This window comes from Nomascus leucogenys, chromosome 2 (genome assembly GCF_006542625.1).
Source record: "Nomascus leucogenys isolate Asia chromosome 2, Asia_NLE_v1, whole genome shotgun sequence".
NCBI classification, from domain to species: domain Eukaryota; kingdom Metazoa; phylum Chordata; class Mammalia; order Primates; family Hylobatidae; genus Nomascus; species Nomascus leucogenys.
The window spans coordinates 149,169,598-149,182,039 of record NC_044382.1 but is presented as its reverse complement, the minus strand read 5'-3'; the positions used below and the strand labels follow the sequence as shown (position 1 = coordinate 149,182,039).

At 44.3% G+C, this 12,442-nt stretch overlaps 1 protein-coding gene across 3 annotated transcripts in view; it reads right to left on the bottom strand.

The window, feature by feature from the left end:
• The window catches only part of CDH13 (cadherin 13), a 1,172,242-nt gene that overhangs the window by 757,965 nt on the left and 401,835 nt on the right, over positions 1 to 12,442 (bottom strand). For all 3 annotated transcript variants that reach the window (XM_003272479.3, XM_004087454.3, XM_004087455.3), the window contains one exon: positions 7,400 to 7,608. In XM_003272479.3, coding sequence (XP_003272527.1) covers positions 7,400 to 7,608 — 209 coding nt within the window. The remainder of the gene's footprint in view (positions 1 to 7,399; positions 7,609 to 12,442) is intronic.

Sequence of the window (12,442 nt, the reverse complement as noted above, 5' to 3'; positions counted from 1 at the left end):
TCCATTTATTAAAAAGGCATCTACTGAATACGGTGTGCCAGGCACTGGGCAGGGTGCTGAGAATAGAGCTGTGAACACACAGGAAGGAAGGAGGGAAAGAAACAAGGAAGGGAGGGAGGCAGGGAAGAGACTCTTCCTATATTCATCCAAGGCGGACATTAAACACCTGAACAAGAAAGTAAATACATAATTACAAATTGAGAGGAAGGCTACAGAGGAAAAGCACTGATGCCAAGAGTGAGACCAGTAGGGGAGATCCTTTCTTGGGATGGGGACAAGAGGTGACGGTGACAGGCAGGGAAGGCTCTTGGAGAAGGTGACATTTCTGCAGGTCAAGCCACTTAGAGATGAGCAGGATTGGGACGTGAAAGAAGGCTGCAGAGATCAGTCAGGCTAAACCACAAGGGACCTTTTCAGATATGTGCTGTCTTTAGAATTTATCCCCAAGGCCAGGTGAGCTGATCAGGAAGTGACGGCCTATTAAGCAGAGGAGTGAAGTGACCAGGTGCATTTGAGGAATAACTCCAGACTGGGAGCAGTGAGGCTGGATCCAAGCCTATAGCCTGTGGCCCTCATAACTCTCCGTGGGAACCTGGGCCATGGGAGACTTTTGCTTTGTTCATAAGGACCTGGCTGCCTGGCCACAGGCATCTAAATTCTACCACTGTTGAGTGTGTGGGCTTCTATGTTTCAAGACGAAGCCTGGAGGTACAGTCTCTTTAGTTCCCAAACCCAATGCCAGAATAAATTCCTCTAAGCCCCCTGATGTCACTTCCTAACCTGACTTCATCAAGTTCTTTAACTGATGTCAGAATTACTTGCCATGATCTATAGTTAGGCAAGCTACAGTTTCTTAACTCAGAAAGAAACACTAAGTATGGTGTTTTTCATTTGTGTTTTCATTGGCCAGGCCAGAAAATGAAGTTGTTGAATCCCATTTATATGGCAAATAAAGACATTTCTGCATGAGGAACGAAGCACAGAGCTTTTCTGTGTAAACTGTTGAAACTACATACAAGGTAAACATGCATGTGTGCACACAAACACACACACACACCCCCCTCATCCACTGTTTTTCCTTTCGTCCTTGTTGGGCCATGAGAAACAGCAGATTTGGTGGGGAAAAGTCACGATTCTGTCCAGACATAACTTGGTGTGTCACGTTCATCATGACCTTCCACAGACAGGACAGCCCTTTTGTGCATGGAAGGTTAACCTCACTATCTTCCATAACAATTTGTCAGAGCCTGTCAAAAGACTTGGAATTAAACTGCTCTTCTGCCTACTCAGATCTAAGGTGATCTTACATAACCCAGGCAGGTACTAGATTCTGGGAAGCCCATTAAAAATGCAGAAATAGCTTGTGAGTCTATAATTAAGTCATTAACAATCAGACTTCCCAGATTTGGGGTATACGTTTTGCAGGTGAGACAGGGTCATAAGTAGCAGGTAAAAATAAGAGAGGCCAGGCTCCTTTTATTAAAGAAGAGCCAGGCTCCAGTTACCACAGCTAAAATAGGCTTCACTGTGATTACATTTGCCTTAGAGAATCTTTCCTTCCAAAACACAGTGGCATGAAATGAGCAAGTGTGAAATCACCCGTTTTGGTTAGGCTGGCGGTCCCACCTACCTCTTTGAGCATGCCTTCCCTTTCTTTTCATTGGCTTTACTTTCTCCTCCCGTTCCCCATCTCTGGCTTCTGTCTCAGGGCCTCAGTGAATACACTTAGCCCTCAGTTCCTTATCCTTCCTCCTGAGGTTCCAAAATTACACCATTGATGGGAACTGTCCCTTGATGTCTGGCGCTATGCCCAGCAGAACAACTCTGTGACATAGACTATTCTTATCCCTATTTGACAGATGAGGATATTGGGATTCAGATAATTGAGTCACTTGCCCAAGTCACACAATGAGTAAGCGACACAGCAGAAATTTGAACCCACTCATGTTCAACATAAGCCCAAACTCCCACAACTATGCTGTTCTTCCTTCAAATTTGTACTCTAGCAGCCAGTCCCACATTGTCCATTGACTCCTGGACATCTCTATAAAGATGTCCCTAGGAGCACATAAATCAACACACTCAAGCCTGACTAGACATCTTTCCCTAATATTTCTTTCCTGACTGGTCCAATTAATCTCCATCCTCCAGGATAGACAATCTGGAATCATCCAGATACGGGATCCTGGCCCTTTCTTCCTTTCTGGCAAATCTTGCATCTGGTTTCCCTCCATTGCTCCCATGTTGCTCTAACTGATGCTCTCATCTCCTAGACCCATGGGCAATGGCAGCAGCGTCCCCAGTGGCACAGCCTTCTAGCAGCAAAGTGGCAGGAAGGAGAATGGGTATTTAGGCATAGGCCAGAATTTCAATCTCATTTCTGTCAGTTTCAAGTTAGGCTCTCTTGGCCAGGTTCCCATATCTATGGGAAGGGGTAATCTCAGCAACCCCATAGGGAGATTGTGAGAATTAGAAATAACATAGGCTAAACAAAGACTAAGATGCATGACCGTAAGAAAGCTCCATGAAATCAGTTCTCAAAAAATAGTGGTAGCTATTATTTTAACTAGTAGCTCCAGTGTCTCCCTACTCCAGTCAAGGCTCCTGGATGAACACCACCAAGGATTATTTTTATCCTGCCTGTTTCTCGGCTTAAGAACCTACAATGGCTCCCTAGCTCCTGTCATATCAATCTAGAATCCCTCCTCCTGGTCTTCAGATGCTGTTTCCATCCTGTCTGCCCACCTGTTCCCATGCTTTTATTTAGCATTCCCTTTCTGTTCCAGCTTCCTGTGGCCCAGAAAAGTGGACCCTGGGATGCTGGACTCTGGCTTGTGTGGGGAGTATGGGTGTGCAGGCTAAACCCTGAGGTGGAGCCAAATCATCTCCGGGAACTGCAGACTTCCCGGCTGAGAATGAGAAGATGAATTGCACCCAGGCTGCACAATAATAGCATCACCAACCAAAGGGCTGGGAAGAAGCAGAACACAGGGTTCAAGGGAGAGGGATGCAGAGTGGGAGCCAGATATCAAGGGTCAGAATTTACAGGCAGCCGCAGGAGTGTTCTATCAGGTTGAGCCACGGGAAGAGGGAAAGGGGAAAGGGCACTGAACTGGTCCTGACGATCTGACATTCTGGGTTGCAGGCCTTGCTTGCCTCTGTTGTAACTGCATTTGTGGGAGTGAACATTGTGCAGGCTTACTCTGTTCCAGATGGTGAGCCAATAGAACCTACTGATAAAGCAGAGAGCTCCAGGTTGGGCACTGCGGCTCACATCTATAATCCTAGCACTTTGGGAGGCTGAGGTGGGAGGATCACTTAAGGTCAGGAGTTCAAGACCAGCCTGGCCAACATGGTGAAATCCCATCTATAGTGAAGATACAAAAAGTAGCCAGGTGTGGTGGTGGGTGCCTGTAATCTCAGCCACTCAGAAGGCTGAGGCAGGAGAATCACTTGAACCCAGGAGGTGGAGGCTGCAGTGAGCTGAGATTGTACCACCGCACTCCAGCCTGTGAGACTGGACTGAGACCCTATTTCAAAAAAAAAAAAAAAAAAGTGGAGAGCTCCAGAGCCATGCTGCTAAGGTCTGGGCCCCCGTTCTGCCACCTACTAGCTAAGTGGCCAGAGCAAGAAACAGCCCCACTGTGTCTCAGTCTCCTCACCCAGGAGATGCAAATGATAATAGCACCAGTAACAGTAACAGCTTCCCTTAGCATGTTGTTGTGAGGATGAAAGACTTGAATAAACCCAGGGTGTAGCACATAGTAAGTATTACGTAAGCATCAGTGTTGGTCATTGCTGTAGCATCAGCTGAGTGCTACGTATTACTGCTACATGTATTGTCTCATTTAATCCACATGAAGATCCAAACAAGTCTATTATCCCTATGTTACAGATGAAAAAATCAAAACTACACAGAGGCTCAGGAGGTAAAGCAATTGACTGAAGGTAACACAGCTACGAAGAGAAGTACCATGCAGACAGTCCAACATTTCCCTCGTAGACCCTCCCAACTATGCACAATGACCCATCCTTCAAAGTCCAGCTCATGGATGGGTTGTAGGCACGGACTCAGGGGCCAGGCTGCCCAGGCTTAAGTCTCATTTCCATCCAGCTTGTTATGCAATTTTAGACCTTGCAAATGTCACTTGCCTCTTTGTGCCTCAGTTCCTCCATCAGTAAAGTCAGTAAAAAGTCACTATGAGGCAGAAGACAGTAGCATCTGCCTCCAGTTACTAAGGAGATTACATGAGACAGCGTTTGTAGCTCATGGAGCAACACCTGGCACATGGTTGCTGCTTTGAGGACCAGCCCAGCTCCCCTTGACCTCTCCCCTCTCCAAATGCACAGATCATCCATTACTGTTAGCTCCTCTCCCGGTACCCAAGCATCAGTGCACACATTCATATTCCCTCCCCCACAGGAGATGAGCTGACTCAGGCACTCACTGATTTTCTTCTCTATCAGCTGGCCCACTTGGCTGCACACAGTAGGACCTGCAAACATACCACGTGCATATCCACTGAGGTATGTGCTCTCTTCAGAGGGATTATTTTGCTATTTTGTTTTCCCTTCATTTTCTTTTTATTTTTTTCCTTTTTTGAGGCGTTTTTATGAAGGACACAGCTACGCATCTTCACAAAGCCTTTTTTCAAATCTCATAAAATTACTGGAGGTGGGAGATGAATGCCCCATTCTGCTGAAGTCTGGCAAACTGAAGGACACAGCAGCCTCCGCCCCCTTTATAAGAAGCAAAAACAATCACAGGCAAGTTTTGTCAAAAATGCGTACAGACAGCGGCAAGCAAGAAACAGCCAGGGCTCAGGGGGGCTCTGTCTCTGGATGGCATCTCACAGAAACTCGAGGCTTTTTCTGTGCCATCTCACAGAAACCAACAACGTGTGGCTGACTTTTCATAATGAACCCAGTTCTCCCAGCCCTTCAAGGTGGGGTTGGTCCCGAGAACCTGCCCAGAACCCCTTCTGCTGCCTTTCAAGCAAAATACGATGACGGCGTCTTTTCCAGATAGAAAGATGAGCCACCATTCATGAAGAACAATCGCTATCTAAATGCATTCAAGCCCATGGGCAAACCCCCTTACCATACCATTTCCATGTTTCTATAGAACATTGTTTTTGCCGTATATCCTGGCAAACTTGTTGCTTTAGATATGTGCCACATAATTTATATCACAGATTAGTGAGATGCTGTGAAAATGGTCATGGCTAAGTAAGAGAAAAGCTTGCCTTTGTGGTGTCAATGGATTTCCACACTGGTATGAATTCACCAATATCCAGTTTGCTCTGAAACATGACTGACATGCCGTACATTCGTTTTTAGGTTGCCATCTACCCTTAACTCACAGCTTCACAGATATTGAAGGGGAATTGTGAAGTTCATCCAGCCCAAGAATGGCAGATAGATTCCATTCTCAGGAACATCGCTAAATGATCAACTGATAGTAGGTTCCAGAAGCATTGCACTGAGAAGGATACTCAGGCTAAGCCAAGGGTTATTAGCAATATCTGCCACAAGCATGGTGACAGTAGGGTGGCACATGAGCCACTTATTTGCCACTGCAGGCTGTTTAACCTCTCTATTCTGCAGATAAAGAAGCTATCTGATGCTCTCAAGATCACACAGACAGCACTGGCAGGAAGGTAACTCTCACATTGCCAGTTCTACTGTCTCTGCTCCCAGCTGTGTGACCCACGCTCGCTCCACCACTGAACAAAATGAGTAGATCAAGCAGGGATGTGGGTAATATGGCAGGTGGAGAACAGGGATGTGAATTAGGGGCTGTGAAAAATCGAGGAAGACCAAGCTCGCGGGCAGGAGACAAGGCTAGGCATGCCAAGCAGGGGAATGCCATCGTTAAGTCTTTGTTTGGCTGGAATCCTGCTGTGTGTCTTGCTCTCCTTTTCTCATGAAGGTGGAGTCCCTGAGCTTCTGGTGAAGAAGGCCTGAGTCAGTGGTAGCAGAAAGTCTCTGAATGGCACGATTGGGAAGTCTGAATGGCAGTTTGTGACACTCATAAAATGTATGCATATGTGTGGGAGTGCAGGGATCGGCATGCATGTGCTTGTGGAAGGGAACAAGCACTGCTGCCTGGCAAACGAGAAGCACGATATGCAATTACACACACACATATAATACAGCTATGCCATGTGTATATGGATATACACACATACACAGTATATATAGACATACATATACACCATATACATATGCAGCACCATATGCAATTACACACACATATAATACAGATATACCATGTGTGTATGTATATACACAGTATATGTGCACATACAGTATATGTATGCCTGTACATACATATACATATATACACACATATATATACCGAAGTCACCAAAAGTCACTGGGAAACAAAACAAAACAACAGAAGGAGCATGAGTAGGCTGGGCAGCTTAGCCTTGAGATATCTTTGACATATTAAATGTGGATGTATACATATGTGTATATATTACATGCACATATACCAGATGTATGCATACATATACACATAAGTATATGGTACAGATGCATGTATATTGTATACATATACCTGTACATCATATACACATACAGCACCATATACATACATATGGTATATGTGCATGTAATATATACCTGTACACATATGTACACATACACACACACCGTATATGTATACAGCACAATATGCAGCACCATATACAACTCTAGTGTGCCACCTTTTCTGGCCTATCCACCATCCATTTCCTTTCCTCTGAAAACAGCTCCTTAATTTACTTTGAGGAACTACATTTATTTCACTCTCAGTCTGTGTGTTTTCAGGTGAATAGGGCTGACTCTGCCCTGGCTTCAGGAAAAGAAATGTGACTGAGACGTGGCCAACCAGGACAGCACAACCCAATGGACACCATGTTTAGTTCAGGGGTGGACACATGATCTAACCTACGAGACTCAATTCCAAGGTTTTGTTAGCATCGTCTTGAAGAGATGCTTTCTCAGGTGACTTCAGACCAGGAGAATGAGGGTAGTTGCTGAGACCTCCACCTCGGGAGGTAGGGAGAGATGTGACTGTCTCAGTCAATCTAATAAAAGGAAGATGCAGCTATGAGACGCATAGGGATTAAAGCTGATTTGGACACCAGTCTATAGCCATGCCTGAAGGCAGAAGTATCCCTAAAATAGTTCCATGAATTAATCCATGAACTATCCCTAAATTAGTTACACGAATCAATTAATTGCCACCGCCCCTCCTCTACATTTTTAAGAGTTGGATTTCTGTCATTTGCAACAACAATAACACAAAGAATCTTAGCCAACATAATAAATTAAAGACCCATTTTCCACATAAGACAGACAGAACCTAATGTCCTCCTTGAACCCAAGTTATCTCAAACAGATGTGTTACCTGCAAGGAGCCCTGGATGTCTTTCCCACCGACAATGATGAGTTCTGCCATATCTTCTGCATGGGGGGTCCGTGCATGGACGAACAGAGTTTTGCCCACTGCAGTTATGTTTCTCAGAGCAACTAAGCCACCATCGCTGTTCACCTTGAAGTATGGGCTTGAGACCTCATAGCGTAGCTTATCATTTCCCTTACAGTCACTGAAGGTCACTGCGAAACAAACAAAACAACAGAAGGAGCATGAGTAGGTTGGGTAGCTGAGCTCTGAGATTATCTCTGACCTGTTAAGTCTGAATTGCCACATAGTTCCCCAACCCAGAGTTCAAAAATGCTACCCTTTATCCCACAGCAAGCCGCTTGTACCCAAGTGACTTTGTGCTGATGGACCTCCCTCAGTCAAGACATGTCCTAGATGACCTCGCATGTTCCAGGCAGGTACTAAGTTCTGAGTGTGTACACTTGAGTGCATTCTCAGCGGAGTGAAGAGTCAGATCTGGCAGAGTGACATTGGAGGGAAGTGATCTAATCCTGGCATGTGTGGGTGTCTGAGCAAAACCACAGGGTGCTCAGGAGCACTGAGGAGAGCTGCACAAAGACAATATTTGAGCTGGGTATTGAAGACAAGCAGGAGATGAGAAGGCCCTTAAGAATGTGCAAGACACTATAGATTATTCAAAGGCACAGGGATGAGGGCTAAATAGCAAAACAGATTCAGGGATTGAGAATTAACTATGTGCATATACATGGGTATACCATATACATGTGTATACCATATACGTGTGTATACATATACATGTACATGTGTATACCATGTGCATGTGTATACATATACATGTATATACCATGTACATGTGTATACATATGTACATCTGTGCATATGTATGTGCATGTGTACATATGTGTATAGGTATACATCACATGCACATGATGTATGTACATGTGTATAGATGTACATGTATATACATGTACACATATATACATATACATGACATGGACATATATGTACATGGTATATACGTATACACGGTATATATATGTACATGTACATGGTATATACATGTACATGCTATATACATGTGGCTGTATTGAGTCTCTTTATCTAGTCTACTCTCGATTGGTATCGGGACTATTTCCAGTTTGGGGCTCCAGATATTGTTGCTAGGAACTTTCTTGTGTACATCTTTTGGTAACAACAGCTACATAGATCCTAGCACACTGTTAAAGCCAAATAAATATCTGAAAATCTAAGCTCATCTACATAGGTCCTAGCACACTGTGAAAGCCATATAAATATCAGAAAATCTAAACTGATATTTCTACTCTAGGAAGATGATACTTAGGGTGATAATAATCATATTAACTGATAATAATAGTGGATAATGCAGATTGAGCACTTTCCACATTCAAGGATCGGTGCTACACATTTTGCACACATCATCTTAGTTAATCTTTACAATGACAACAAATGAAGTACTATTTTGATCCCCTTCTACAGTTTTCTACAGTTTCTAGGTAAGGAAACTGAGGCTCATAGAGGGCAAAGTTGGTGCCCAGTACACACAGGTTGTAAGTGATGAGCCAGGATTTGAACCCTGGTCCATTTGCCTGTCACCACTGCACGTTTTCAATAAAGATAATACCCCACGGAGAATACAACCCTTCTGAAATCCTATCAAAACCTGAATACACTAGTTCCCCCATCTCCATGGCTTTGCTTTCTTCAATTCCAGATACCCATGGACAACACAGTTCTGAAAATATTAAATGGGAAATTCCAGAAATAAACAATTCCTAAGTTTCAAATTGTGTGCCGTTTTGATTATTGTTATAATTGTTCTATTTTATCATTAGTTATTGTTGTTAATATTTTACTGTGCCCAATTTGTAAATTAAACTTTAACATAGCTATGTATGTAAAGGACAAATTAGCACATAAATAGGGTTGGGTAGTATCCACGGACTGAAGTATCCACTGTAGCTCTTGTGACGCATCCCCTGAGGACAAGCAGGGACTACTACAGAGAGCTGTGATTGCCCTGCTCAGTCCTTTTTTCATGTTCCTGCCGAGTCCTGAAGAGCACTGCATGGTGCAGTGCCTCTTAGTCACTCTGCAAAGGTTCTAAGGCTTTCCATGGTTAAGTCAGCTTTAGGAGCATCTTTGCATGGACACACAAGTGGACTCTCAGGAGCCTGCGGTTCTCAGACCCTTGCTCACTTTCTCTAACCATGTTGGTAGCCCAGATTAATTGAACATGCTTAGTCTCAGTTTTTGGAAGTGAACTATGAAGGAGTGACACCAAGGTTGCTTTCACTGTTATCATCAATTAGTATTCACCCTCTGGAGGCAAATTACTCAAAGGACAAGGCCTGACAGGAAATTACTGCTTCAATCGCCAGCATGAGGTTCTAGCCCTAACCCTTGAACAGGATCAAAGAAGACAGCCTCAGCTGGGGAGTGAATGGGGTAGAGGAAAAGGCATATGAAAGTTTGTGGGGGTTCTAGATTAACAGCTAAGTTCTTCCTTCCCACCCTTTCTTCCTTCCATAAATATTTACTGAGAACCTACATTATGCTAGATGCTGAGGTTATAATGTTGAACAAAGACAGGCACAGTCCCTAGTTTGACACCTAATGTGGAAGACAGACATTAATTTAACACTCTTATAAGTACTTGGGGACCTATCACTTAGGCAGAGAAAACCACAACATATGCAAAGGTCCTGTGGCATCTACAGAACTGGAAGTAAGCTGGTAACATTGGCACAGACAGCAAGGGAGAATGCAAGGAAATCAGAATGGAGATAAGCTGAGCCCAGGCAATGTGGGGTACTGGGGGCCACACAGCCCTGCTCCTTGGAGGAGGCCTTGGATTCTCCCACTGCAACTATAAGACTAGCTTTTCTTCACCTGAGTCTCATATAATTATGGATCTTCATTGCAAAACAATACTTAGCACTCAAGGTCCTCCATGACTAGGCTGTCCATCAGCCTCCCCTCTGCCTTTGTCTTCACTGCATACCTCATACCTCACCCACTCTTGCATCTCCCTATTCTACTATCCCACTCTTTGTGCATAGTGCTCCCTCTCTGCAGAAGGCATTTCTCACCTTCTTTACCCTATTAACGCTTGCTTATTCTTCAAGATTCAACTCAAGCAACTTCCTCAAGCATTCTCTTTGTGTTCCAGATTTTTCTGCACGTAGAACCTTTTATATCATGTTACATCAATGTGTCCATATTATGTATTTGTTTTTTGCACCAGAACCAAGAGCAGAAATTGCGTCTTGTTCTTTCATTCATCTTTACATCTCCGGCAATGAACAGCATGTTTTTCCATATGTGAAGCCATCAGTAATAATTCCACTTTGCTCAGTTACTCTCCAGAGCAAAATGATGCTTTAGTAATGGTAGAGGATTGGAGGCGGGGCGGGGGGTGGGGGCGGTCTCCCTTCTGTGCTATGAGCAAGAGGCTGCTGGCAAGACTGTGAATTGGGATAAGAGGCCCCTAGTGACCACTTGACTTCATTGAACCCAGCAGTAGGGAGTGGAAGGAAATGAAGAACACAGCTATGTTATCCCCTTGGCCCCTGGACCCCGTGTGTATCCATTTAGAATGGCACTCATCTGCTGTGCTTAGCTTTGACCTAGCTCATTGGTGAAGTCAGAGGTGGTGCCTTACCTGTCCCAAAGATGCCAGTAAAACTTGCATAGCCCCAAATAATGGTTGGAATCAGTGTGTGCATTTTGAATGAAGTGATGCTTGGACAGACAACAGTCATGCACTACTATTTATTGAGTGGTCCCTGAGGCTAGGCTCTATGCAAAGGACTGTACAAGCCGTACCTCCTTTTAGCCTCACAGCTATTCTATAGCAGGGTTGCTCAACTTTTGTTTTTTTCATTATCTACTCCCCCCTAAGGACTCTTTTAAGAATTTTTTTCTAATTGCCACGATTCCTGTAAAATTTTAATATCACAGATATACTTATATCTGTTTAGGTACTACAAGTATATCTGTACTTTACATTTGTAAGTGCAATTTTTGTCCCCCACCCTCGAACCTATTTCACCCCTGTGGGGGAAATATAGCCCCACTGAGAATGCACACTCTATAATCTATAGGCATCATATTTTACAGGAGAAGAGACTGAGTCTCAGAGAGGCTGACTGACTTGCTCGTGGTCCCATATCCAGAAAGGCCTAGAGCGAGAACCTTCCCCAATCTGTTCAGTCTGCCTCTATAGCCCAAGCCCTGGGCACATCTGCTTCCTAGGAATAGATGGGCAAGAGAAGAAAGGACAATTGCCCCAACATGGCCCCCTTGGGCATCTCACAAACCCCTTTGGGGTCATCAGAGGTACCAAGTGAGGTCACAATGAGAAGAACTGCAGTTTCAGGACCTGGCACATCATAGGCACTCAATACTTTCTAAATCAAATAGCTAACGGTTGCATAATTGGGTCTTTGTATATTTTTGATACCACTTACCAACTCAGAAGCAGGTGCTTTAGGCCGTGGTTCTTTTTCAAGGCTGGCCATCTATGAAATCGCTGAAGGAGCATTAAAAAGAATAGCAATACCTATCCCCACTCTCTCCCAAGATTATGATACAACTGTGCTGAGTTGGGGTTTATGTCCACTAGTATCTCTTAAAAGCTCCCCTGATTATTCTAACGCAGACAGAGCCAGGAACCAGGATCTTACATTATAAACTGGTTGTCAAGGTGCCAGGTCTCCACATTTCCCAGCCATTCCTGGAAAAGATTAGAGGTTGGGGACTGGCATGCCAGCAACTGTTATTTCTGTGCCCCAAGAAAGAGAAAGTTTAAGGGTAGGTTTCTAAGCCCTTTTCTAAACCTGGCTTATGTGTAGGAGCCCTGTGACGTTGGGCAAACCACCTGACACGGTTTGGCTGTGTCCCCACCAAAATCTCATCTTGAATTGCAGTTCCTATAATTCCCATGTGTCATGGGAGGGACCCGATGGGAGGTAATTTAATCACGGGGGTGGTTACCTCCAAGCTATTCTTGTGATAGTGAGTTCT